At 46.4% G+C, this 25,957-nt stretch overlaps 1 protein-coding gene across 7 annotated transcripts in view; it reads right to left on the bottom strand.

Annotated features, from left to right (window-relative positions):
* The window catches only part of NUDT8 (nudix hydrolase 8), a 165,402-nt gene that overhangs the window by 56,833 nt on the left and 82,612 nt on the right, over positions 1-25,957 (bottom strand). For all 7 annotated transcript variants that reach the window (XM_063958397.1, XM_063958400.1, XM_063958401.1 and 4 more), the window contains 2 exons: positions 22,605-22,870; positions 20,620-20,765 (listed from right to left, as the gene is read on the bottom strand). In XM_063958397.1, coding sequence (XP_063814467.1) covers positions 20,620-20,765; positions 22,605-22,870 — 412 coding nt within the window. The remainder of the gene's footprint in view (positions 1-20,619; positions 20,766-22,604; positions 22,871-25,957) is intronic.

Below are 25,957 nucleotides of genomic sequence, written 5' to 3'. Positions count from 1 at the left end.
CCCTAAAAAACGTGTGCCTCCCGCAGCTTCCGGGAGAGTAGGCAAGTATGAGATATATATATATATATATATATATATATATATATACATATCTTGTGCAGTCAGCAGCACTTCACTCCCCTGTATTAGAATAGAACCATAATGGCCGATGCCCTCCAGTGATACTAATACATACTATCCAATATATGTGTCCAGTCGGCGGCACTCACAGCTCACTTCAAAAAACAACCTGAACAACGGAGGATTCTGTCAACATTTCAATATTCATTCAAACATTTTCGTCAAGAAAATGTTTGAATGAGCATTGAAACGTTGACAGAATCCTCCGATGTTCAGGCTGTTTTTTAAAGTGAGCTGTGAGTGCCGCCGACTGGAGACACACACACACACACACACACACACACACACACACACACTGCTCAAAAAAATAAAGGGAACACTTAAACAACACAATGTAACTCCAAGTCAATCACACTTCTGTGAAATCAAACTGTCCACTTAGGAAGCAACACTGATTGACAATCAATTTCACATGCTGTTGTGCAAATGGAATAGACAACAGGTGGAAATTATAGGCAATTAGCAAAACACCCCCAATAAAAGGAGTTGTTCTGCAGGTGGTGACCACAGACCACTTCTCAGCTCCTATGCTTTCTGGCTGATGTTTTGGTCACTTTTGAAAGCTGGCGGTGCTTTCACTGTAGTGGTGGCATGAGACTGAGTCTACAACCCACACAAGTGGCTCAGGTAGTGCAGCTCATTCCGGATGGCACATCAATGCGAGCTGTGGCAAGGTTTGCTGTGTCTGTCAGCGTAGTGTCCAGAGCATGGAGGCGCTACCAGGAGACAGGCCCGTACATCAGGAGACGTGGATGAGGCCGTAGGAGGGCAACAACCCAGCAGCAGGACCGCTACCTCCGCCTTTGTGCATGCTGGAGGAGGAGCACTGCCAGAGCCCTGCAAAATGACCTCCAGCAAGCCACAAATGTGCATGTGTCTACTCAAATGATCAGAAACAGACTCCATGAGGGTGGTATGAGGGCCCGACGTCCAGAGGTGGGGGTTGTGCTTACAGCCCAACACCATGCAGGACGTTTGGCATTTGCCAGAGAACACCAAGATTGGCAAATTCGCCACTGGCGCCCTGTGCTCTTCACAGATGAAAGCAGGTTCTCACTGAGCACATGTGACAGACGTGACAGAGTCTGGAGATGCCAAGGAGAATGTTCTGCTGGCTGCAACATCCTCCAGCATGACCGGTTTGGCAGTGGGTCAGTAATGGTGTGGGGTGGTATTTCTTTGGGGGGCCGCACAGCCCTCCATGTGCTCGCCAGAGGTAGCCTGACTGCCATTAGGTACCGAGATGAGATCCTCAGACCCCTTGTGAGACCATATGCTGGTGCGCTTGGCCCTGGGTTCCTCCTAATGCAAGACAATGCTAGACCTCATGTGGCTGGAGTGTGTCAGCAGTTCTGTTTACTTTGATTGCAGGAGCACCTCCAGCACTTGAAAGTTGAAATTTAGAAGAGAAAGGTATAATTAGCTGGTTCCTTCGAATATATTACCATTATTGTATTTGAATTATTAAGTCTGGTGCGGGATATATGGTAGAGTGCCGTCAGCAGTTCCTGCAAGACGAAGGCATTGATGCTATGGACTGGCCCGCCCGTTCCCCAGACCTGAATCCAATTGAGCACATCTGGGACATCATGTCTCGCTCCATCCACCAGCGCCATGTTGCACCACAGACTGTCCAGGAGTTGGCGGATGCTTTAGTCCAGGTCTGGGAGGAGATCCCTCAGGAGACCATCCGCCACCTCATCAGGAGCATGCCCAGGCATTGTAGGGAGGTCATACAGGCACGTGGAGGCCACACACACTACTGAGCCTCATTTTGACTTGTTTTAAGGACATTACATAAAAGTTGGATCAGCCTGTAGTGTGTTTTTCCACTTTAATATTGAGTGTGACTCCAAATCCAGACCTCCATGGGTTAATAAATATTTGATTTCCATTGATAATTTGTGTGTGATTTTGTTGTCAGCACATTCAACTATGTAAAGAACAAAGCATTTAATAAGAATATTTCATTCATTCAGGTCTAGGATGTGTTATTTTAGTGTTCCCTTTATTTTTTTGAGCAGTATATATATATATATATATATATATATATATTTATTTATTTACTACATTTCTTATATTGAGCAGCAAATTCTTTTGCCCTTTAATATATATAATCTGAAGGGGCCCCTGAGATATCACTGTACCGGGCCCCAAGATTTGTGTTCCCGGCCCTGGCAGCGGCGCTAACAATTTATATTCTCCTCCACAGGCACAAAAGCACAATGAGGAAACTTTTAGGGGGAAGCCAATAAATCTACTAGTGTTGGACTGTGGGAGGAGACAGACACATAAATAGCACCCTGGGGGTAATTCACATGTGGTTGGAGTCACTTTACATGCAGAAAAATAGATTATCGTCACCTTCTGCATGTGCAGGTTTTGTGCATACATGAACGGGTCCTGCGATGACAGACGCTGATCGGCAACAGACTGTCCGTGATTGACAGTCTGATGTCGTTTGGGGGCGGGGAGGGGGCAACGACGGCATCCTTTTCTCCAAATGGAGGTGTGTCCCCGCCATTACGGGGGAGGGAATAAGCCAGGATCTCCGACAGAGGACAGATATTTCCTGTCCTCTGTGCAGGACTTGCGGTGTGTCACCCTCGTTTTGTAGGCATGCTGAGCTCAAGGTCTGTGTTGTTGGTTGAAGAGTTCCAGGACCCAGAACAGGGGTTCCGACGGCCAGTCTGAGTACGCTTTGGCTTATGTAGGCTGCTGGGGGCTACGACTGTGCCTTCAGACACAGCAAATGCTGTTTTGCAACCCCACTGCCTTGGGGGCGCCACCTACTCCTCTAGGGATCAGGTTCCAGACTGTGCAGTTGAATTATACATTATACATATGTTACCTTATACTGCACAAGACTATAGTGTACATTTATAATGCATGCACTAGCAGTATTTACTATATATATTTATCAAGGGGCCAAGGCTGTGCACTCTCTAATGGTCAGCCAAACCTCTATGGCAGCTAGCCACACCCCCTCTGGAGACTGCAATTTCAGGGTGATCGCGGAAAGTATGGTTGTCCCTTGCCGGCACAGCCTGGCTCTGCCTGCAGGAGGCCCGCCACCATCTTTTTGAACGCAGCGGCTCCATGTGATGTAACGTAGCTGCCCAATCACGCCATGCCCCATGTTCGCGCCACCATGCCTCCGTTGCCCAATCACCGCCCCCGCAGTGCTCTGTCTCCGCCTTGGAAATGGAGCATTGCCGCCCCGTGACGCCTCTGCCTGATTGACAGGCAGAAGCGTTCTCATTTACTGCGGGGCACCCGCAGAAAATGCGCATGCGCCCGCATCATTTTAGTAATTTTTGAGGTTGGATCGCTAGTTGCGATCCAACCTGAATGAGGCCCACTGTGTTTAAAGACCTTTTGCATATTAAGTAATGATTGATTGAAGGCAAACGTTCCTTACCGAGATCAGCTAGAAAGGGATGAGTCTGTGTGGTCACATTCAAATTAGGCAACCTCACAAGACTTGTGACCATTAGCTCTGGTTCACCTGGCACTGACTGCGAGAGGTCAGTGTGTGTAGCTCTATCCACAGGCCCATCGTGACAAAATGTTGTGAGTGGGTGGACCCTAATGACATGAGTTGGCGGAGCAACAATTGCTAGCCGCAATTAGCAACAAAATAAATTTGCTCCATCGGGGAGGGGGAATGGGGAGGTTCTGGGTACTCAGAAACCCCCCCGCCCTGCATGCACCACTGCAGCCAGGGGCGTAGACAGACTTTTGTGGGCCCCGTAACAACATTTAGAACTGCCGCTATCCTAATACTTCCTATGAGACACCTCTGTCTGCAGCAGTTTGTTCATTTTATGAACCGTACAATAGTTCACAAAATGGCAGTATTCATTATGTCACAGAGTGTCGTGCCCCCATAGCCAGATTAAGGGGGGGAATGCAGGGCATACTGTTACCCAGGCTCCCCTTTGTCAGGGGACCCCCGGCCAGAGCACACTGACATCACTAGCTTTCTCTCTTAAGCAGCAGCAGAACCAGCAGCCAGAATGCAAGCAGGACAGTATGCAGCGCAGGCAGAGACACAGGAATATCATGTTTAATGAGCTACCGACAATGATTTCTAACGAGAGGAGAGATAAATGGGTGGAGAGAGCTGTAAGTGACACAGGGATCCCAGCTTCTCCTCCACTCTGCCTGTGTAAACTGGTATGCAACCAAATCATTTGGGTCTAGAGATAGAGACACACACAGAGTCCTCCTGAGTCCTGTTCCAGTGTGTAAGTAGTACAGAGGATGCTGCTATTCTTCCATGTGACAAGATAAATTATTTTATTTTTCTATGTGTATTTTAAGGTTAAGTTGTCTTTGTTCCACTACAAGAAAAGTTTATAAAATAGTTGTCTTTCAATTAGGTGACGCTATAAACATGATCCAGGCATTATTAAACTATTAGTTAAAACTAATATACACCATTGGTTTAAATTTAATATACACAATTTATACCTCCCACCATGACCCATTCCAGGAGGGACAAAATGCTCTCTACCTGTACTTCCGTTTTAATTTATTATTGCAATCATCTGTGTTGAAGTACCTTTCTTATCAATTAAATAGTTCAACACAGGTGACACCAATCATATATTAAATGGGAAGTCCAGATAGAGAGCATTTTGTCCCTTCTGGAATGGGACATGTTGGGAAGTATGCACAATTTAATCTACATCCCCCACCTTCCATTGGAGCCCTCCTTTCTTAAGTGCCCCGAGCACCCCCAAAGCTTAATCCGGCCCTGTGTGCGCCCTATACACATTATGTCATACAGTGTTCCCAGAACACATTATCCCACACTGAAGTATCTCCAGTTCAGAATACGCCAATTGTAGTGCCCTCAATTCATATTACGCCACACTGTAGTGCCCCCAGTTCATAGTATGCCACATTGTAGTGCCCTAGTGCATATTACGCCACACTGTAGTGCCCCCAGTTCATATTGCGCCACACTGTAGTGCCTCCGGTTCATAGTATGCCACATTGTAGTGGCCCCAGTTCATATTACACCACACCGAAGTGCCTCAGGTTCATATTATGCCACACTGTAGTGCTAACAGTTCATATTGTGCAACATTACAGGGCCTCCAGTTCATAGTATGTCACATTAACAGTGTTCAGTTCAGATTATGCCACATTACAGTGCCCCCTTACTATTAAAACAACTACAACACATGCCACTCACTGAAAATTGAATGGCACCACCTTCAAGACATGCACCAGACTGGACTCAACTGCTCAGCAGGTACTTCTGGGAACTTAATAGACAGGTATATGCCCTGGTCCGTGTGCCCTCTAACCTCTGGGCCCCATAGCAATGGCACCCCTTGCACCCATTGTACAGTTAAGTAGCTACAGCCATGAATGCAGCAGTTTCTGGCATTGTGTTGTTATGCATCAATGTTTGCACAGGTTATCTGGTTTATATGGAGCCAGGTTTATGTATTCACTAAATAGAATGAAGTTCATTTGCAGGAGTGCAGACTCCGGCCCATATGTTACATGCTGCGATTTGCTGGTCATAGCGTGATTTTGGCAAGATACCCGCTAGATTTAAAGCAGCAATTATTTTTACAACAAAAATAAAGCCCAAGGGGCCCATTTATCAAACAATATTTGCGGCATGTCCCCAAAAACACCCTTTTTGGGGCGGCTAGCCGCAAATATTATATATCCCAGCAATGTAAGAAGGAGGGATCGCAGCAGGTATCTCTGACACCTGATGTGATCACTCCATTTCCACTCGCAGCTGCATCCCCCATAGGTTTCTATGGGGGAATTCAATTAGTGTCGGATGAGACACTTCACTATTCTATTTGCGGGACATTTCCGCCCGTTTCCCCGCTGATTCCGACCATTCATTTTTGTCCTCTCTTATAGGCGAAAATGAATGGTTGAAATCGGACTCGTTTTTGACCGCGACTGGGTCGAAAACACATGGATGATCTGAGATTCTGGGCGGAAAACCGACACTTCAATTGAAAGTGTTGAAAAGTGCCGTTTATCGGCGGAAAGTGCCGTCTTTCCGCCCTGTCAAAAACGTAGACACTAATTGAATATTGTCCTATGTGGGATGCAATACTGCCAGATGTATCAATATTGGGAATGTGAAGCATTCCTGATATTTGCCCCTGCCGCTACCGCAATCTTAAGATTGCAGTAGCCTGTTGTAGCCTATGGGTTTCACTTAGCGAGATGTACAGTAGAGTCGGCAGGGTCCCCAGGAACCCTCCACCGGAAATGGCCCCTGTGCATGGCGGTCACGATGACTGCGCATGCACAGCGGCCTCGGCACATCACAGGGATGGGCTCGCCTGTGCCGGGTGATAAATGCACCCAATGCGATTGCATTATGCAATGCGATCTGGGCGCGATATTAGCACCCAGGATTGCATTGCAAATGCGATCACAGGTAAATGGGCACCTTACTGCTTTAAATCTAGTGGGTATCTTGCTGAAATCACGTTGGGACCAGCAAACTGCAGTCTATTACAGTACATATGGGCCTGGATCTACTTGTGATTGGAGTAACTTGCTGGAAGTGGGTGGAGCTTATGTTCTGTGGTGTAATAAAGGCTCCCAGCAGAAATGATCCTGCACCTGTGCACAAACTGCAAACATTAGATTATGGGACGCATTTATCAATTATCTCGTTATGGACTCAATAGTTGTAATTTCTTATCATCGCTATTCTCCGTAATAAGGTATTAAATACTGGCCAAATGTATCAATATATACCCTCAGGGACAGGGGCTCTGTAAGGTGCCAGTCACTGCCATGGGTTCGGAGTCATGTGACTGCACCAAAGGTCTCCTCACTCCTGTATCAGTACTCCTGCACATGCGCCAACGATAACACTGTTTTGGGGGAATATCCTTTACGGATTAGTTGATGAAAAGGCCCCTTAGTATTTTTAGGACATTAAAACAGTACAATGTATACACGTCCTAAAAGGTGGCTATAATTGGCTATACCTAGGTGTATTTTATTTTGGATAGTCCAATTACCTGCGATTAACTAGTTGGTGCAAGTGCGCTTACATGCCACAATTACAGTACTGCTACAATTGCAGATATTTGTTTGCCGCCCTGTAGGGCAGCACTCAAACATCCACAAATCTGGGGCAAGATAGGGCTGCGGGTTCCGATGCTGTTGCCTACATTTACATGCCACCGCAACGGCAAGTCACCCCCCTCACCTGCGGGGGGTGAGTTAATTGGATTGTGACATTCAAAATGGATTTAGCCCCTGGGTACCTTAATGTCATTAGTTATTTAAACGGGATGGGTTCGGGTGACTGGCGATGGAATCCCGCCAGTCACCATACCGACGCCGGGATCTCAATCTTTAGATTGCTAGCGAGGGGGCAAGCGCAACGGAGCTCGCCACGCAGCATTTGCTACGCAGCGGGCACGGTCATGGACACCCACGAGTATGAATAGCTCCTCTTAGTCGACATGCCGACTGTCGGGCTCCGAATCGGCCGGGATCCCGGCGTCGGTATAGTGCCTGGCGTGGCTTCACTGAGCAGTAACTAAAAAAATGAAGGTGATGGTATAATAAAGTGTTATTACTGTAAGATTCGGAATTGATTTCATATTTGCAGACAGGCCCAGTTCTGTCACAACAACAAACCGCAGAGTTCTGCTGAGATCATTTTATAGATGAATATAGAAAAGCAGAATGGGGTGAGCTTCTCTGACTACACAGGGTTGGAGGAGGAGGAGCAGCATTTCTCTGTAACCGGTGATGTGTTTCCCGCACTATTCTGGACAGGTGCCTGCCTGGAGGAATCAGCCATTTTTCCCAGGATCCACTTCAGAAAGTACTTAGTGCTGCTGTAGACACCGGGATTGTGTGACTTGGCACAGCCGCGGCCCCAGCTTGTCACCCCGATCACGTGATATTTAGAGGTAGCTTTATCCAGGCACATGAGGGGTCCCCCGCTGTCACCCTGCAAGGGTTTTTTGGAAAAAGAAAACTATTAACAGGTGCTGGATAGTTCCTATGGGAAAACATTGGGTTGTAGCAAGCATTACTAGGGAAGATGCATCGTGTATTCAAAAACATTTATTTTGTTTTGGAATAAAAATGTTCAATTTTTTTTGTCTCAGTACATTTTTACCCTTTCCTGTGCAATTCAACTTTTTTATTTATTTACAGTATAAATTATTACTATTATTATTAGACTGTAATAGATATTGCATGTAGGGGGAAATGTAATAACTTGCATGATGCAGGCAATGGAAGAATTCCGGCTAGTCTGCCCAATGATTACAAGTGGTCATCATTTACACGGCAAAACTAGGTTGCACAAGAATGGATATCTTTAAAACCTGGACCGTTAGGGCACCTTAAGGACAATGGGGCTGATTCTGGTTAGATCGCAGATCGCGCTCCAACCGCAAAAATTACAAAAAAGATGTGGGCACATGCGCAGTGCCCGTTCTGCACACGAGCCTGCATTTTCTGCGGGGGGCTGCAGAGGCAATTACATATCCCCCTTAATGTTTGATGCCCCTGATCAGTATAAACACCGGAAACTGTATGTAGCTACGAAACAAGCAATGCTTACTACAAAAAGTCAGCCCATCATTGCAAAATGTATGATTAACGCCCCTAAATGATATGTCCCTAGCACTTCTCCTAGGGGTACCCACAAATGTTAAATATCAAACAAATATATGGGGTCGTGGGAGATATCGGAGATATCTACTGCAGTTCTTTGTTTTCCACTGCACAAGCAGCCCCATAGGTTTCTTTAGAAGGAGCTAGCGATTGTAGCCTGTGAGAAACTTACCGCACCATACTGCACCTGGCAATGAGCAGCCACACATCCGTGGTCAGCAAAGCGCACAGGAATAGTAGCATGCCCTGTTGACATCACGTTGACATGAAAATGTCAAGTTGTTAATGTCGACATTGACCATGTCAACATTCAACATGTAGACACGGACAGTGATGAATGTCGACATATTGTCCCTGGTGGCCCAGCAGTGACTTACCTTCTCCTGGCGGCTCCAGCATCGTCTTCAGGGTCACTTACAGATCAAACCTCCGATCCTCCGGCATTCCAGTATTTTTTCCCTATCCCTAATCCCTACCCTTAACCCTCCTTCTAGAGCCTAACCTTAACCCTTCTGACAAATTTAAGACTTTTGGTGCGTTCCCTGTGAATATAGTAACCATTGCGACATCGTAACTGTTGACACTGGTAAATGTCAACCTTTTAACTACATTCTCTTCTAATGCGTTGCAGGCAAGGCCGGCTCTACCATTAGGCAGCTTTAGGCGGCTGTCTAGGGGCATCAGCTCCTTGAGGGCGTCACTGAATTCATCTAGCAAAAAACTGAAGGATGTCTCTGTATGCGGCCTCCTCCTTTTACACTGCGCTGGCTGCTGCTGCGGGTCTAACCAGGTGCAGCTACCATTGTCAGGCTGTACCACATAATGCCTCAGCACTTCCTCTGTGCCGATATAAATAACATCAAGTCATGTGAAGGCATATAGGAGGCGGATGTAACTATGGCTCCAGAGGGGCGCCCCCACGGCACCTCCTGCAGGGGGGTTGCAGGTTAGGGGGCACCAGGTTGAAGCTTTGCCTAGGGTGCATAGAGACCTTGCACCGGCCCTGGTTGCAGGGACAGACTTCTTTCAGAGCATGTGTCCCTGTACAATGCATCCGGAAAGTATTCACAGCGCTTCACTTTTTCCACATTTTGTTATGTTATAGCCTTATTCCACACTGGAATAAATTTATTTTTTCCCTCAAAATTCATGGTCTGAGAGTCCTTCAGGCGCATTCTGGCAAACTCCAGGCAGGCTGCCATGTGCTTTTTACTAAGGAGAGGCAAAGCTATCAAAGGCATAATGTCTAATGAATGTGTTAATGGAAGACCATGTGGCTGCCTTACGTACAGTGCAACCGGAAAGTATTCACAGCGCTTCACTTTTTCCACATTTTGTTATGTTACAGCCTTATTCCAAAATGAAATAAATTCATTTTTCCCCTCAAGATTCTACATACAATACCACATAATGGCCCTCATTCCGAGTTGATCGGTCGCAAGGCGAATTTAGCAGAGTTACACACGCTAAGCCGCCGCCTACTGGGAGTGAATCTTAGCTTCTTAAAATTGCGACCGATGTATTCGCAATAATGCGATTACTAACTACTTAGCAGTTTCAGAGTAGCTCCAGACTTACTCTGCCTGTGCGATCAGTTCAGTGCTTGTCGTTCCTGGTTGACGTCACAAACACACCCAGCGTTCTCCCAGGCACTCCCACCGTTTCCCCGGCCACTCCTGCGTTTTTTCCGGAAACGGTAGCGTTTTCAGCCACACGCCCCTGAAACGCCGTGTTTCCGCCCAGTAACACCCATTTCCTGTCAATCACATTACCATCGCCAGAGCGAAGAAAAAGCCGTGAGTAAAATTACTTTCTTCATAATAAAGTTACTTGGCGCAGTCGCAGTGCGAACATTGCGCATGCGTACTAAGCGGATTTTCACTGCGATGCGATGAAAAATACCGAGCGAACAACTCGGAATGAGGGCCAATGTGTACATGAAAAAAGTTTTTTTGAGATTTTTGTAAATTTATTAAAAATAAAAAAACTAAGAAATCACATGTACTGTACTGTACGTGTTTAATGGTACATTCGGACAAACCATTATTTCTTATTGCCGTGATAAGCGGCAATGAGAAATGAATAATATTGCACCAGCTTTATAATATGGAAAAAGGGCAGATATAGGTGTGGAAACGAGGACTGGCCAATGTTCCACTTCTGACTATGCTATGAGGGAATAATGGCTGACCTTTGTAAAAAAAAAAAAGAGATTAAAAATTACCTTTAGTGTAAGCATCTAATTTTCTCTTTGGATACCGCACTTATATGAGTTGCTAGGGATGGTACTTTAAAATGACTGATGATGATGTAACGATAATTTTAGGTATGTGTCTTTGCACACCTACCGGCACTGTGGCCGGCAAAAACATACAGGTTTCACTGAACCTGTGTGTTTTTTTTTGTAAGTGTTTTTATTGAATTTTTCAATAACAAATGACAATGATACAGCAATAGGACAATGTGATAATACATCAGGACCACATTCCAATCTGAAACAGAGTCAAGTAATAAGACGGGATAAGGACCAAATATAGTCCATCATATCAAGTAAGGGAATGAATCCAGTAATGATATACAGAACAGGGGTTTTATCAATCAGAGAGAGATGCAATTAATAACCCGGCTGTGTAAATACCAGTGGTTGAAATCCCGACCCAAGCCCCGTATTCCCACTCGGGTGGTGGTCCACGCCACCACCCGAAGGGGGAATATAATAGTGTGGTGAGCTAAGCTCACCACCAGGCCCAAAGTGTGCCAAGCGCAGCGAGCCCACCTGGGGACTTGCTGTGCTCGCCGTTGGAATTCTGAATGTCGGGATACCGGCGTCGGTCTCCTAACCGCCGGGATCTCAACCTCCAGTATTTCAGACTGAATCCACCAGAGATTATACAAAAAGAGTCAAGTCACCAAACATAGTAAATTAGTAATAGTCATAAAGCAAACCTCTAAATAAACAAGAGACACAAATAACAAACCCAAAGGACTGAGGACATGACTATAGGGAAGGGAGAGGACAGGGGTGGGGGGAATGGGGGGAGGAGGAGTGCTCAAGTGTCTAACCTCCAAAGTAAAAAGGGGAAATAGGAAAGGGTGGGTGCAGATGATTATTAGACAGAGGATAACCTCTGCTAAGTGCTCCAAGAGATCTCATCAAAGAACCGTAACACATGTTGGCGATGGGAGTGCTCAAAAGTCTCAATAAATGGGCCCCATTTTTTATAAAACAGGGTACCCTTATTATCCAGGTCAGGGAGGGTGGACTGACGTTCAAAGCACATGACAGAGAAGTTTTCAGCTGTTCCAATCTGGGTGGGAAGCTACGAATCCAATTAGACAGTACAAGCTTCTTCCCTAATGTTAAAATCACCATGAGCATGAGCAGAGGAACTGAACCTGTGTGTTTTTGTGAGAAAATTTATTTTTTAATGGGTGATCTAATTGGATGATAAACTGTAAAAAAAATATAAGTGAAACATCATCAGGTAAAATCGCAAAAAATGTCCGCTTTTCACTCCCTATGTTTTATTGTGGGTAACCACACATAAAAGTGGCCACAATCTTGATCTTGTCTTTCAGATTGGGTTAGAAGTCACTGACCTAAATATAAACCTAGTCATCTGGTCAGACCACCACTCCCTTTGGTTCTCAGTTGCAACCCCTCAAATTAGATCTCTGCCCGTGGAGGGGTATGACTCCCCAGGCTCTAACAGCGAATCTGGATCTCTCTGCTATACCTGGGTGCCTGTGAAGATCCCTGTTCCCTAGTCCGTTATTATAATAGGGATGTTATGGCTGCAATTGATATTATCGCCCCTGTGCGTATAAGACCTCATAAACCACAACGTTGAGCTCCCTGGTTCGACAACAGTGTTAGTGAACTCAAGAAAAGGGGGCGTAGACTGAAAATAAGAATTTACTTACCGATAATTCTATTTCTCGTAGTCCGTAGTGGATGCTGGGAACTCCGTAAGGACCATGGGGAATAGCGGCTCCGCAGGAGACTGGGCACAAAAGTAAAGCTTTAGGACTACCTGGTGTGCACTGGCTCCTCCCCCTATGACCCTCCTCCAAGCCTCAGTTAGGATACTGTGCCCGGACGAGCGTACACAATAAGGAAGGATTCATGAATCCCGGGTAAGACTCATACCAGCCACACCAATCACACCGTACAACTTGTGATATGAACCCAGTTAACAGCATGACAACAGAGGAGCCTCTGGAAAGATGGCTCACAACAATAACCCGAATTAGTTAACAATAACTATGTACAAGTATTGCAGACAATCCGCACTTGGGATGGGCGCCCAGCATCCACTACGGACTACGAGAAATAGAATTATCGGTAAGTAAATTCTTATTTTCTCTGACGTCCTAGTGGATGCTGGGAACTCCGTAAGGACCATGGGGATTATACCAAAGCTCCCAAACGGGCGGGAGAGTGCGGATGACTCTGCAGCACCGAATGAGAGAACTCCAGGTCCTCCTCAGCCAGGGTATCAAATTTGTAGAATTTAGCAAACGTATTTGCCCCTGACCAAGTAGCTGCTCGGCAAAGTTGTAGAGCCGAGACCCCTCGGGCAGCCGCCCAAGAAGAGCCCACCTTCCGTGTGTAATGGGCTTTTACAGATTTTGGCTGTGGCAGGCCTGCCACAGAATGTGCAAGCTGAATTGTACTACAAATCCAACGAGCAATAGTCTGCTTAGAAGCAGGAGCACCCAGCTTGTTGGGTGCATACAGAATAAACAGCGAGTCAGATTTTCTGACTCCAGCCGTCCTGGAAACATATATTTTCAGGGCCCTGACTACGTCCAGCAACTTGGAGTCCTCCAAGTCCCTAGTAGCCGCAGGTACCACAATAGGCTGGTTCAGGTGAAACGCTGAAACCACCTTAGGGAGAAAATTGAGGACGAGTCCTCAATTCTGCCCTGTCCGTATGAAAAATCAGGTAAGGGCTTTTACAGGATAAAGCCGCCAATTCTGACACGCGCCTGGCCGAAGCCAAGGCCAACAACATGACCACTTTCCACGTGAGATATTTTAAATCCACAGATTTAAGCGGTTCAAACCAATGTGATTTTAGGAACCCCAAAACGACATTGAGATCCCAAGGTGCCACTGGAGGCACAAAAGGAGGCTGTATATGCAGCACCCCCTTGACAAACGTCTGAACTTCAGGCACTGAAGCCAGTTCTTTCTGGAAGAAAATCGACAGGGCCGATATCTGAACCTTTATGGATCCCAATTTGAGGCCCATAGACACTCCTGTTTGCAGGAAATGTAGGAATCGACCCAGTTGAAATTCCTCCGTAGGGGCCTTCCTGGCCTCGCACCAAGCAACGTATTTCCGCCAAATGCGGTGATAATGCTTTATGGTTACATCCTTCCTGGCTTTGATCAGGGTAGGGATGACTTCCTCCGGAATGCCTTTCTCTTTCAGGATCCGGCGTTCAACCGCCATGCCGTCAAACGCAGCCGCGGTAAGTCTTGGAACAGACAGGGTCCTTGCTGGAGCAGGTCCCTTCTTAGAGGTAGAGGCCATGGGTCCTCTGTGAGCATCTCTTGAAGTTCCGGGTACCAAGTCCTTCTTGGCCAATCCGGAGCCACGAGTATAGTTCTCACTCCTCTCCATCTTATAATTCTCAGCACCTTGGGTATGAGAGGCAGAGGAGGGAACACATACACTGACTGGTACACCCACGGTGTTACCAGAGCGTCCACAGCTATTGCCTGAGGGTCCCTTGACCTGGCGCAATACCTGTCCAGTTTTTTGTTGAGGCGGGACGCCATCATGTCCACCTTTGGTTTTTCCCAACGGTTTACAATCATGTGGAAGACTTCTGGGTGAAGTCCCCACTCTCCCGGGTGGAGGTCGTGCCTGCTGAGGAAGTCTGCTTCCCAGTTGTCCACTCCCGGAATGAACACTGCTGACAGTGCTATCACATGATTTTCCGCCCAGCGAAGAATCCTTGCAACTTCTGCCATTGCCCTCCTGCTTCTTGTGCCGCCCTGTCTGTTTACGTGGGCGACTGCCGTGATGTTGTCCGACTGGATCAGTATCGGCAGACCTTGAAGCAGAGGTCTTGCTTGGCTTAGAGCATTTTAAATGGCTCTCAACTCCAGAATATTTATGTGAAGCGATGTCTCCAGGCTTGACCACAAGCCCTGGAAATTTCTTCCCTGTGTGACTGCTCCCCAGCCTCGCAGGCTGGCATCTGTGGTCACCAGGACCCAGTCCTGAATGCCGAATCTGCGGCCCTCGAGAAGATGAGCACTCTGCAACCACCACAGGAGAGACACCCTCGTCCTTGGAGACAGGGTTATCCGCTGATGCATCTGAAGATGCGATCCGGACCATTTGTCCAGCAGGTCCCACTGGAATGTTCTTGCGTGGAATCTGCCGAACGGGATTGCTTCGTAGGAAGCCACCATTTTTCCCAGGACTCTTGTGCATTGATGCACTGATACTTGGCCTGGTTTTAGTAGGTTTCTGACTAGCTCGGATAACTCCCTGGCTTTCTCTTCCGGGAGAAACACCTTTTTCTGGACTGTGTCCAGGATCATTCCAAGGAATAGAAGACGTGTCGTCGGGATCAGCTGCGATTTTGGGATATTGAGAATCCAACCGTGTTGCCGCAGCACTACTTGAGATAGTGCTACTCCGACTACCAACTGTTCCCTGGATCTTGCCCTTATCAGGAGATCGTCCAAGTAAGGGATAATCAAAACTCCTTTCTTTCGAAGGAGTATCATCATTTCGGCCATTACTTTGGTAAAGACCCGGGGCGCCGTGGACAATCCAAACGGCAGCGTCTGAAACTGATAGTGGCAGTTCCGTACCACAAACCTGAGGTACCCTTGATGAGAAGGGTAAATTGGGACATGCAGGTAAGCATCCTTGATGTCCAGAGACACCATATAATCCCCTTCTTCCAGGTTCGCGATCACTGCTCTGAGTGACTCCATCTTGAATTTGAACCTCTGTATGTAAGTGTTCAAAGATTTTAGATTTAAAATAGGTCTCACCGAGCCGTCCGGCTTCGGTACCACAAACAGTGTGGAATAATACCCCTTTCCCTGTTGCAGGAGGGGTACCTTGATTATCACCCGCTGGGAATACAGCTTGTGAATGGCTTCCAATACCGCCTCCCTGTCGGAGGGAGACGTCGGTAAAGCAGACTTTAGGAAACGGCGAGGGGGAGACGTCTCGAATTCCAATTTGTACCCCTGAGATACCACCTGAAGGATCCAGGGGTCCACTTGTGAGTGAGCCCACTGCGCGCTGAAATTCTTGAGACGGGCCCCTACCGTACCCGAGTCCGCTTGTAAAGCCCCAGCGTCATGCTGAGGACTTGGCAGAAGCGGGAGAGGGCTTCTGTTCCTGGGAACTGGCTGTCTGCTGCAGCCTTTTTCCTCTTCCTCTGCCACGGGGCAGAAAAGAGGAGCCTTTTGCCCTCTTACCCTTATGGGGCCGAAAGGACTGCGCCTGATAATACGGCGTCTTCTTATGTTGAGAGGCTACCTGGGGTAAAAATGTGGATTTCCCAGCAGTCGCCGTGGCCACCAGGTCTGATAGACCTACCCCAAATAACTCCTCCCCTTTATAAGGTAATACTTCCATATGCCTTTTGGAATCCGCATCACCTGACCACTGCCGCGTCCATAACCCCCTTCTGGCAGAAATGGACAGCGCACTTACTCTTGATGCCAGTCGGCAAATATCCCTCTGTGCATCACGCATATATAAAAATGCATCTTTTAAATGCTCTATAGTCAGTAATATACTATCCCTATCCAGGGTATCAATATTGTCAGTCAGGGAATCCGACCAAGCCACCCCAGCACTGCACATCCAGGCTGAGGCGATTGCTGGTCGCAGTATAACACCAGTATGTGTGTATATACATTTTAGGATATTCTCCTGCTTTCTGTCAGCAGGTTCCTTAAGGGCGGCCGTATCAGGAGACGGTAGTGCCACTTGTTTTGACAAGCGTGTGAGCGCTTTATCCACCCTAGGGGGTGTTTCCCAACGTGCCCTATCCTCTGGCGGGAAAGGGTATGATGCCAATAACTTTTTAGGAATGATCAGTTTTTTATCGGGGGAAACCCACGCTTCATCACACACTTCATTTAATTCATCAGATGCAGGAAAAACTACGGGTAGTTTTTTCTCACCAAACATAATACCCTTTTTAGTGGTACTTGTACTATCAGAAATGTGTAAAACATCTTTCATTGCCTCAATCATGTAACGTGTGGCCCTACTGGAAGTCACATTTGTCTCTTCACCGTCGACACTGGAGTCAGTATCCGTGTCGGCGTCTGTATCTGCCATCTGAGGTAACGGGCGTTTTAGAGCCCCTGATGGCCTTTGAGACGCCTGGACAGGCACAAGCTGAGTAGCCGGCTGTCTCATGTCATCAACTGTCTTTTGTAAAGAGCTGACACTATCACGTAAGTCCTTCCATAAGTTCATCCACTCAGGTGTCGACTCCCTAGGGGGTGACATCACCATTACCGGCAATTGCTCCGCCTCCACATCATTTTCCTCCTCATACATGTCGACACAATCGTACCGACACACAGCCCACACACAGGGAATGCTCTGATAGAGGACAGGACCCCACTAGCCCTTTGGGGAGACAGAGGGAGAGTATGCCAGCACACACCAGAGCGCTATATATATATATATATATATAGGGATAACCTTATATAAGTGTTTTTCCCCTTATAGCTGCTGTTATGTTAATACTGCGCCCAATTAGTGCCCCCCTCTCTTGTTTTACCCTTTTCTGTAGTGCAGGACTGCAGGGGAGAGTCAGGGAGACGTCCTTCCAGCGGAGCTGTGAGGGAAAATGGCGCCTGTGTGCTGAGGAGATAGGCTCCGCCCCCTTCTCGGCGGACTTTTCTCCCGCTTTTTGCTGTATTCTGGCAGGGGTTAAAATACATCCATATAGCCCTGGGGGCTATATGTGAGGTATTTTCGCCAGCCAAGGTGTTTTTATTGCTGCTCAGGGCGCCCCCCCCCCCAGCGCCCTGCACCCTCAGTGACCGGAGTGTGAAGTGTGCCTGAGGAGCAATGGCGCACAGCTGCAGTGCTGTGCGCTACCTTGGTGAAGACTGATGTCTTCTGCCGCCGATTTTCCGGACCTCTTCTTGCTTCTGGCTCTGTAAGGGGGCCGGCGGCGCGGCTCTGGGACCGGACTCCGAGGCTCGGCCTGTGTTCGGTCCCTCTGGAGCTAATGGTGTCCAGTAGCCAAGAAGCCCAAGCTGGCTGCAAGCAAGCAGGTTCGCTTCTTCTCCCCTTAGTCCCTCGATGCAGTGAGCCTGTTGCCAGCAGGTCTCACTGAAAATAAAAAACCTAAAACTAAACTTTTTCTTAGAAACTCAGGAGAGTCCTAGAATGCACCCTTCTCGGCCGGGCACAAAAATCTAACTGAGGCTTGGAGGAGGGTCATAGGGGGAGGAGCCAGTGCACACCAGGTAGTCCCAAAGCTTTACTTTTGTGCCCAGTCTCCGGCGGAGCCGCTATTCCCCATGGTCCTTACGGAGTTCCCAGCATCCACTAGGACGTCAGAGAAAAGACGATGGAGGAAGACTAACCTAGTGGATGACAAAATAAAACTAATAAAAGCATAATGAAGAATATCAATCGACAATCACCCGTAAGAAATCACAGTTTCTGTCAAATGAGATCACAGCAGCAAACAATAGGCCAGCTCAACATTTCCGCACAGTGGAAATGCTCTGCAAGCCAGCATGCCTGCAGACTGATGAAACCCTCTCCCAGGCAAGATACAACGAGTTTGCAAACTTCTTTGCAGATAAAATATCCACCATCCGGGCTGGAATCTTTACAGTGCCATCAAAGGAGTGCCAAACTACAAAGACCGCCAATATAAGCCACCTGCCTTCATGGACCAGCTTTGACCGAGTGGATGTAAAGGACATTGCTGAAATTGCTCGGAGTTTGCGTCCCACCACCTGTTATCTGGACCCTGCCTCAACCAAGCTTCTAATAGGTTGTATGGATATAATTGGTCCTGTCTTTGCAAAAATTGTTCAATGATTTTTTGCAGACAGGCATTTTTCCTGGACGCCTAAAGGAAGCAATTGTTAGATCTCTTCTTAAAAAAACTAATTTAGATCCCGACTGCATGACCAACTACAGACCGGTATCTTTCTAGGAAAGGTTATTGAGAAAGTGGTTGCAAATCAACTGGAAACACGCCTGACAACCCATGATATCTATGATCCATTCCAATCAGGATTCAGAAGAAGACATAGCACTGAAACAGCCCTGGTGTGTGTGTTAAATGATCTTCTGATGGCAAGAGACAGAGGTGACTGTTCAATATTAATCCTTCTGGATCTCTCTGCAGCATTTGATACTGTGGATCATGGGCTTCTGATTGAGCGACTGATACATTTTTGTGGACCGGATGGCACAGTCCTAAGCTGGTTCAAATCATTTCTCACAGGCAGGTCACAGAGAGTATCGTCTGGAGTATACTCATCACCATTAGTGCCATTTCCATGTGGTATCCCACAAGGTTCTATACTATCCCTCATCATTTTTGCAGTATACATGCTCCCGCTGGGTGAAATAATCAGGTGCCATGGCCTGGTCTACCACTGCTATGCAGATGATACACAACTGTACTTGTCCTTTGCTCCAGGCATGGATAACCCAATAGCAACCCTAAATGGCTGTCTAGCTGAGCTCCAGGAGTGGATGAGCGCCAGTTGGCTGCGACTGAACCCAGATAAAACAGAGGTCCTTATGATAGGACCGCAACATCAAAGGACAAGACTGCAGCATAGCCAACCAACTGGACTTACACTCGGGATTCAGAATTACAAACCACTGATCGTGTGCGGAATCTTGGCGTTGTCCTGGATGGTGGCTTGACACAAACATCAGATATCAGCCACAATCAAATCCTTATTCTTTCACCTGGGAACATAGCCAGAATCAAGCACTTAATTCCCTCAGATTATGTCATACATGCATTTGTATCATCTCGATTAGACTACTGTAATGCCCTCTACCTTGGTCTCCCAGCAAAAGAATTGCACCGCTTACAGCTGGTGCAAAACACAGCTGCCAGGCTGTTAACCGACCAGCCCCGCTCTAGCCACATAACACCCATCCGCTACTCCCTTCACTGGCTGCCTGTAAGATGGCAAATCATCTTCAAGATTGGCTTACTGAGTTTCAAAGCACTACATGACCAGGGCCCAAGGTACCTGAAGCAGCCTCTGACCCCATACTGCCCCACTCGATTATTGCGATCTGTAGATTAAGGACTTTTAGCAGTACCTAGAATCTCCTGTAATTCCTCTGGGGGTCGAGCTTTTAGTCATGCGTCTCCGACTCTATGTAACTAACTTCCCCGCACAGTGCGAGAGGCCCCAACTATAGAATCCTTCAAAAGTATACTCAAGACTTTCCTGTTTACTCAAGCATTTCCATAATGTCCCTTTAGTATCTACATGCTTCTGTATTTTATGAAAAGCTTTTCTGTACTTTATTATTTTCTGTACTATATTATCCTATGTATCTGTTAAGCGCCTTGAGTCCTATTGGAGAAAGAGCGCTATATAAATAAAATAATAATAACAATTATTATTATTATTATTATTATTATTATTACTACTACTATTAATTGGATATCCCCTTTGTCTCACTAGATATGTAGCTCTGGGAGGATTAGCAGCATGTGCATTTTTTTTCTCATTAGAAGAGTAACCAATCACTAGACAATAATCAAAAACAAGATAAAATAAGAGCATTCAATGTTTTCATATTTACTTTATCAAACTTGATTTATTTTTGTGTGTCCTACCTGGCAGCTGTCAATACCACCTTCCTCATACCCTGCACACAGATTGTACTTCCGGATACTCCCATGGTACCATTTAGAGCTGTTACACTTCTGCAGTCCAATCAGGTTCACCTTAGCCTCCTGTAGGACATCTGCTGTTTCCACACCTGTGGAGATGGTGAGAGCATCATTGTACACTAAGGGGCCCATTTATCAAAGTATATTTGTGGCTGTATCGGGGTGTTTTCGACTAGAACAGGTGTTTTCAGGGGTTAGCCGCAAATATATGGTATCTCCTGAATGTATGTAGGCGGGACCGCAGCAGGTATCTCTGATACCTGTTGCGATCCCTCCATTGCCGCCCATAACCGCATCATCCATTGGTTTCTATGGGGATGTGATGCTGCCAAATTTACCAATATCTGGAATGCGAAGCATTCCCGATATTGGTCCCTGGGGCTACCGCCATCTGAAGATGAGGCGGTAGCCCTTTGTGGCCTATGGGCTACTCACCGCACTTGTGGCCGGGCAAAGGTTCCTCCGGTACCCTCCCCGAACGTGGGCTCTGCGCAGCGCGGTCACATATATCCGCTCATGTGCAGACCCCCCGGCAGCCGTCTGAGAACATCGCAGGGACAGGCTCCTTTGGGAGACCCTGTACCTGCACGTGCTGTATGTTACATCCAGACGGAAAGAACACATACTGCAATGCGATCCTGGGCGGTAAGTTGTCGTCCAGATTGCATTCAATATGCGATCAATGGTAAATGGGCCCCTAGATCTGGCCACAGACACAACATTGTGTAGAATAAGTACAGTGCATCCGGAAAGTATTCACAGCCCTTCACTTTTTCCACATTTTGTTATGTTACAGCCTTATTCCAAAATGGAATAAATATTTTTTTCCCTCAAAATTCCACACACAATACCCCATAATGACAATGTGAAAAAAGATTTTTTTAGATTTTTGCAAATTTAATAAAAATAAAAAAATAAACATGATCAAAGCCTATTGTGAGAAGCAGAGGAGCTGTGACCAGGGGGCATGACCAGTGTTGTGTGGGTGTGACCAGTGCTGTGTGGGTGTGACCAGATCAATGTGGGCATGTACATCTCTAAACTATCAGACCCAATGTCTCCCTAAATAGGTAAAAGTATAAAAATTGCGTAATTTTCATAAGGAACTAGAAATACAATTTTAATATTTATGATTATTGGACGACTATGTGGCCATCTTGTCGTTGGTCATCATGACGATGGGCCTATTTTCTGTGAAGGCTGGGAGATGTTGCTCCATCTGCCCCATTGTTAATCTGGCCCCGCAGCCGGATACCATGGTGATACCAACATACAGTATCAGCTATTTACGGTAATCATTTGCCCACTGGCATTGCAAATTTTCCCTTGCACAGAAAACTTGTAATGCCGGTGGGCAAATCACATCCCAACTAAGTGTGCGGACAAAGTAAATAGTAATTTTGTGACTGGGCACTTAGGCCAAGCAGCAAGATCAGCCCATGTGGCCACCTTTAGAAAGATGATACTAGGCACATCTTAAAGTAGGGAATTCAATTCAATTGCCGGCAAAAAAAAACCTGCGCCACGAGGAAAGACTATTCAATAAAATAGCCTTTTTCGTATGCCCAAAAATCACGCAAGGAAAACCACGTGTTTCTTTTTCCTGCATGGGACCAATTTTCTTTTTTTACTCAGACTTTTCCAGTAGCTCTAAGGTTCAGTCTGTCCCTGGTAAATTAGCAGGGTTTACCCAGTCGTGAGTCTCTGTGGGCCCGCACGCGGTTAAACCCCACTAATTGTATAGGAGCAACATGTCAATTAATTGAATTCCCCCCACAGTGTCAAAGTAAATCTTCCCAGTATTTGTGACTAGATGTAAAAACTAAAAAGCAGGATTTACTCCTAACATTAAATGAAGCACATACTAAATACCACTAATTCTTCTCCCAACCCTTCCCCATGAGCAGAAGGTAATATTAGTTACTCACTGTTCTCCGCCATGACTCCCCAGCCACTTATATAGCATGGATGCAAAAAGGTGATGTTCAGGGTGGCCCTCGGAAGACAGGCCGGCTGAGCATAATCATCAAACTTCACAGGTGAATTCAACTCAATCATTGCAATGTCATTGGCCTCTATGCGCGGGTTGTATTCCTCATGCTGAACGTACGACTTGACAGATCGTATCTGGACCTCACTGGATAACTCAGACAACTGGAAACCACCCACAACGATTTTCCACTTGTCCACATACCTTGCCAGGTCACAACAGAAAACAACATGGTAAACATTGCTTTAATTAGTTATTTTTATAGTTTGTGTAAAGGTGCACAAACCCTTTAATAAGGATGGAGATGTATCATACCCTTTAAAGAGTGAAGTTGCCCAAAGTAACCAATCTGATGCTAGAACATTCCATGAAATGATAGCTAAAACCTGATTAGTTGCTTTGGACAACTTGACGATCAATCAAAATAGCGTGCGACAATTGTCAGCCCACAAGACTGTGGATCAATGTGTGCAAATATTTTGTCAGTAATAATATATTACATCTAAATTAAATGGCAGAGAGTGTATACAATGGTGAGCTGACTCGTAGTGCTGAGTAATGGTTTATCTTCCTGATAATACAGAAGTACTACAACACCAAAGGATAATCCTGGTCTAATAGTAAGACACAGAGACTGTGTCCTGGGCAATATCCCTGTAGCTTCCATTGTTGCTGGACTTCTCCATATTGCCTTTAGCAGGCAAGCAATCTCATAAGGGGTTCAGTATGATTTACCAACAGACACAATACCCACGGTCATAAACCTACAGTCAAAATACCGACACCACGGTCAAAACACCGACATCCATTATGCCGACATGGTCAGAATACCGACATTTTAAATGCTGACATGTCAAAATACCAACAAGAGGGTTTTTTGTGTGTCATTGTCGACATAGACACCGTCTAAGTGTACCGTATCCCCTCGCTGCGCTCGGCACACTATTATATTCCCCCTCCAGGTCCACTGGGATAGTAAAGCATGAACAAGTCTGTTTGGGGGCAAAGAATCCTTAAAAAAATGGATGTCGGCATTTTGACATGTCTGTATGCTGACTGAATCGGCATTTTGAACATGTCGGCATAATGAATGTCGGTATTCTGACCGTGTCAGTATTTTGACTGTCAGTCAATAGCTGTCGGGATTATGACCGTCTGTATTGTGTCCGTCGGTAAATCAACTGCTACCCCTCATAAGGGAAGGTATGAGAGTGATAGGAGTGCATAGGCTGATTTACACAATGAGACATGTATATCTATATGCACATTCATAACTGGTTCTTTGGTTATATCAGTCAAGAAGCGCTGCCTGTGTAAATGGCCTCTTCAAGTCGTACAATCTGGTGCCCTCAGCTGCAAATCAACTGGCATGGAGAGGTATCTACTACGCTGTACAGAGATTTCACACAGTCATTGACCAGCTCTGTTTAGGCTGATAATCAGCAATCCATACGTCAGTGTTGTTGGAGAAGAATGCGCTCCTCCTACAGTATGTTGTCTCCTATCTCCTTTAATAAAGCCGGCCAGGCACCTTTTCCAAGATAGTCCCCGGGAGAGTCACTGCACATGTGCGACCCTGCGCATGTCACTGTGCTGAGTGTCGCAGTGCTGCACAGATGTACAGCACCAAGCTCATCATAGCCAAGGTGTAATATCTGTTACCACAACTACATGGCTGCACCACTGCTGCATCTATTACCATTGTCACCGCTGCTGCTACTTTTACTGGTGTTCACAATAAACCTGCAAGCCTGCTGATGGAACCGGAGGACCCCAGGGGCAAACAAAGGATTTACTGGGGGGAGGTTCCTGTTCTTTATCCCTGGATTGGATGGTTTATATCACTAATGCCATGCATCGCCGGGTAATAAGTAAGTAATAAGTAATAAGCGGAGGGCAACGGGGAAAGTACTAGAAGTCAACTCACAAAAAAGTTTTTTACTGAACAAATTCAAACAGTTCCGGATGTATACAGTACTTTGCTCACCAACGTTTCGGTCCCCATCCTCTCAGTCCAGTTCCATTTCTATATCATATCTACACTTGCGGCTATTGCTGGATTGCTGCGAAACCTTGAAAAAGGTCCCAGATGGGGACCGAAATGTTGGTGGAAAACACTGTACTGTACTATGGGTCCTTCCCATGATTGGGTTGGACTCTAATTTGGCACCCCAGCGGATGATTAGGTTGGGTGAGAGTGCGGGATACCCTGTGTATGTACACACACACATATACACATACAAACATACATACATACACACACATATACACACACACATACACATCCATACATACATACACAGACACACACACACACACACACACACACACACACACACACACACACACACACACTAGGTGGAGTACCCAGCGTTGGCCGGGATTTTAAGAATGTTTGTTTACAAAAGTGAATTTTAATATTAAACACACAGTATAAATAACAATACGCTCGTATGTAAAATTTCACGATCTTCGCTTGTAAACTGTGGATTTATATAACAAGACAGAAGGACAATTTTTTGCTTTTATATATTAGATAAGTACCTAGATAGATCCTCCTCCCCCAAACACTCCACAGTTCTTATATAGCACAGCACATTGGGGGTCATTCCGAGTTGATCACTCACTAGCTACTTTTAGCAGCCGTGCAAACGCATTGTCGCCGCCCACTGGGGAGTGTATTTTCGCTTTGCAGAAGTGTGAACGCTTTTGCAGCACAGTGCCTGCAAAATCATTTTGTGCAAAACAAGACCAGCCCTGTAGTTACTCTTCATGTGCGTTGATTCTAACGACGGAGGGATGGCTTTTGACGTCACACTCGCCCAGCCATGCCTGCGTTTTCCCCGACACGCCTGCGTTTTTCTAAGCACTCCCTAAAAACGGTCGGTTGCCACCCAGAAACGCCCACTTCATGTCAATCTTCCTGCGTTCTGCCGTGCGACTGAAAGCTTCGCTAGGACCTGTGCAAAACCACAAAGGACTTTGTACCCGTACGTCGCGCGTGCACATTGTGGTGCATACGCATGCGCAGAAATGCAGATTTTTAGTCTGATCACTGTGAACAACGGTAGCCAGCGATCAACTCGGAATGACCCCCATTATGTATCTCCTGATATACTCTGTGCTGCTGGGGGACTGTGCTACTTCCACTATATAACTATCAGTGTGTGGGTTCGTGCTAGCTCCATTCCCCTCCTCACATCATGTCACTGGCCCTATCACATGCAGCCCTGTCATCGCTTACATATCATGCATGTCCTGATATAGTCTGTGCTGCTGGCCCACCCCTAG

Source organism: Pseudophryne corroboree, chromosome 3, assembly GCF_028390025.1.
Source record: "Pseudophryne corroboree isolate aPseCor3 chromosome 3, aPseCor3.hap2, whole genome shotgun sequence".
Taxonomy (NCBI): Eukaryota; Metazoa; Chordata; class Amphibia; order Anura; family Myobatrachidae; genus Pseudophryne; species Pseudophryne corroboree.
This window is presented reverse-complemented; position numbering and strand designations above follow the sequence as displayed.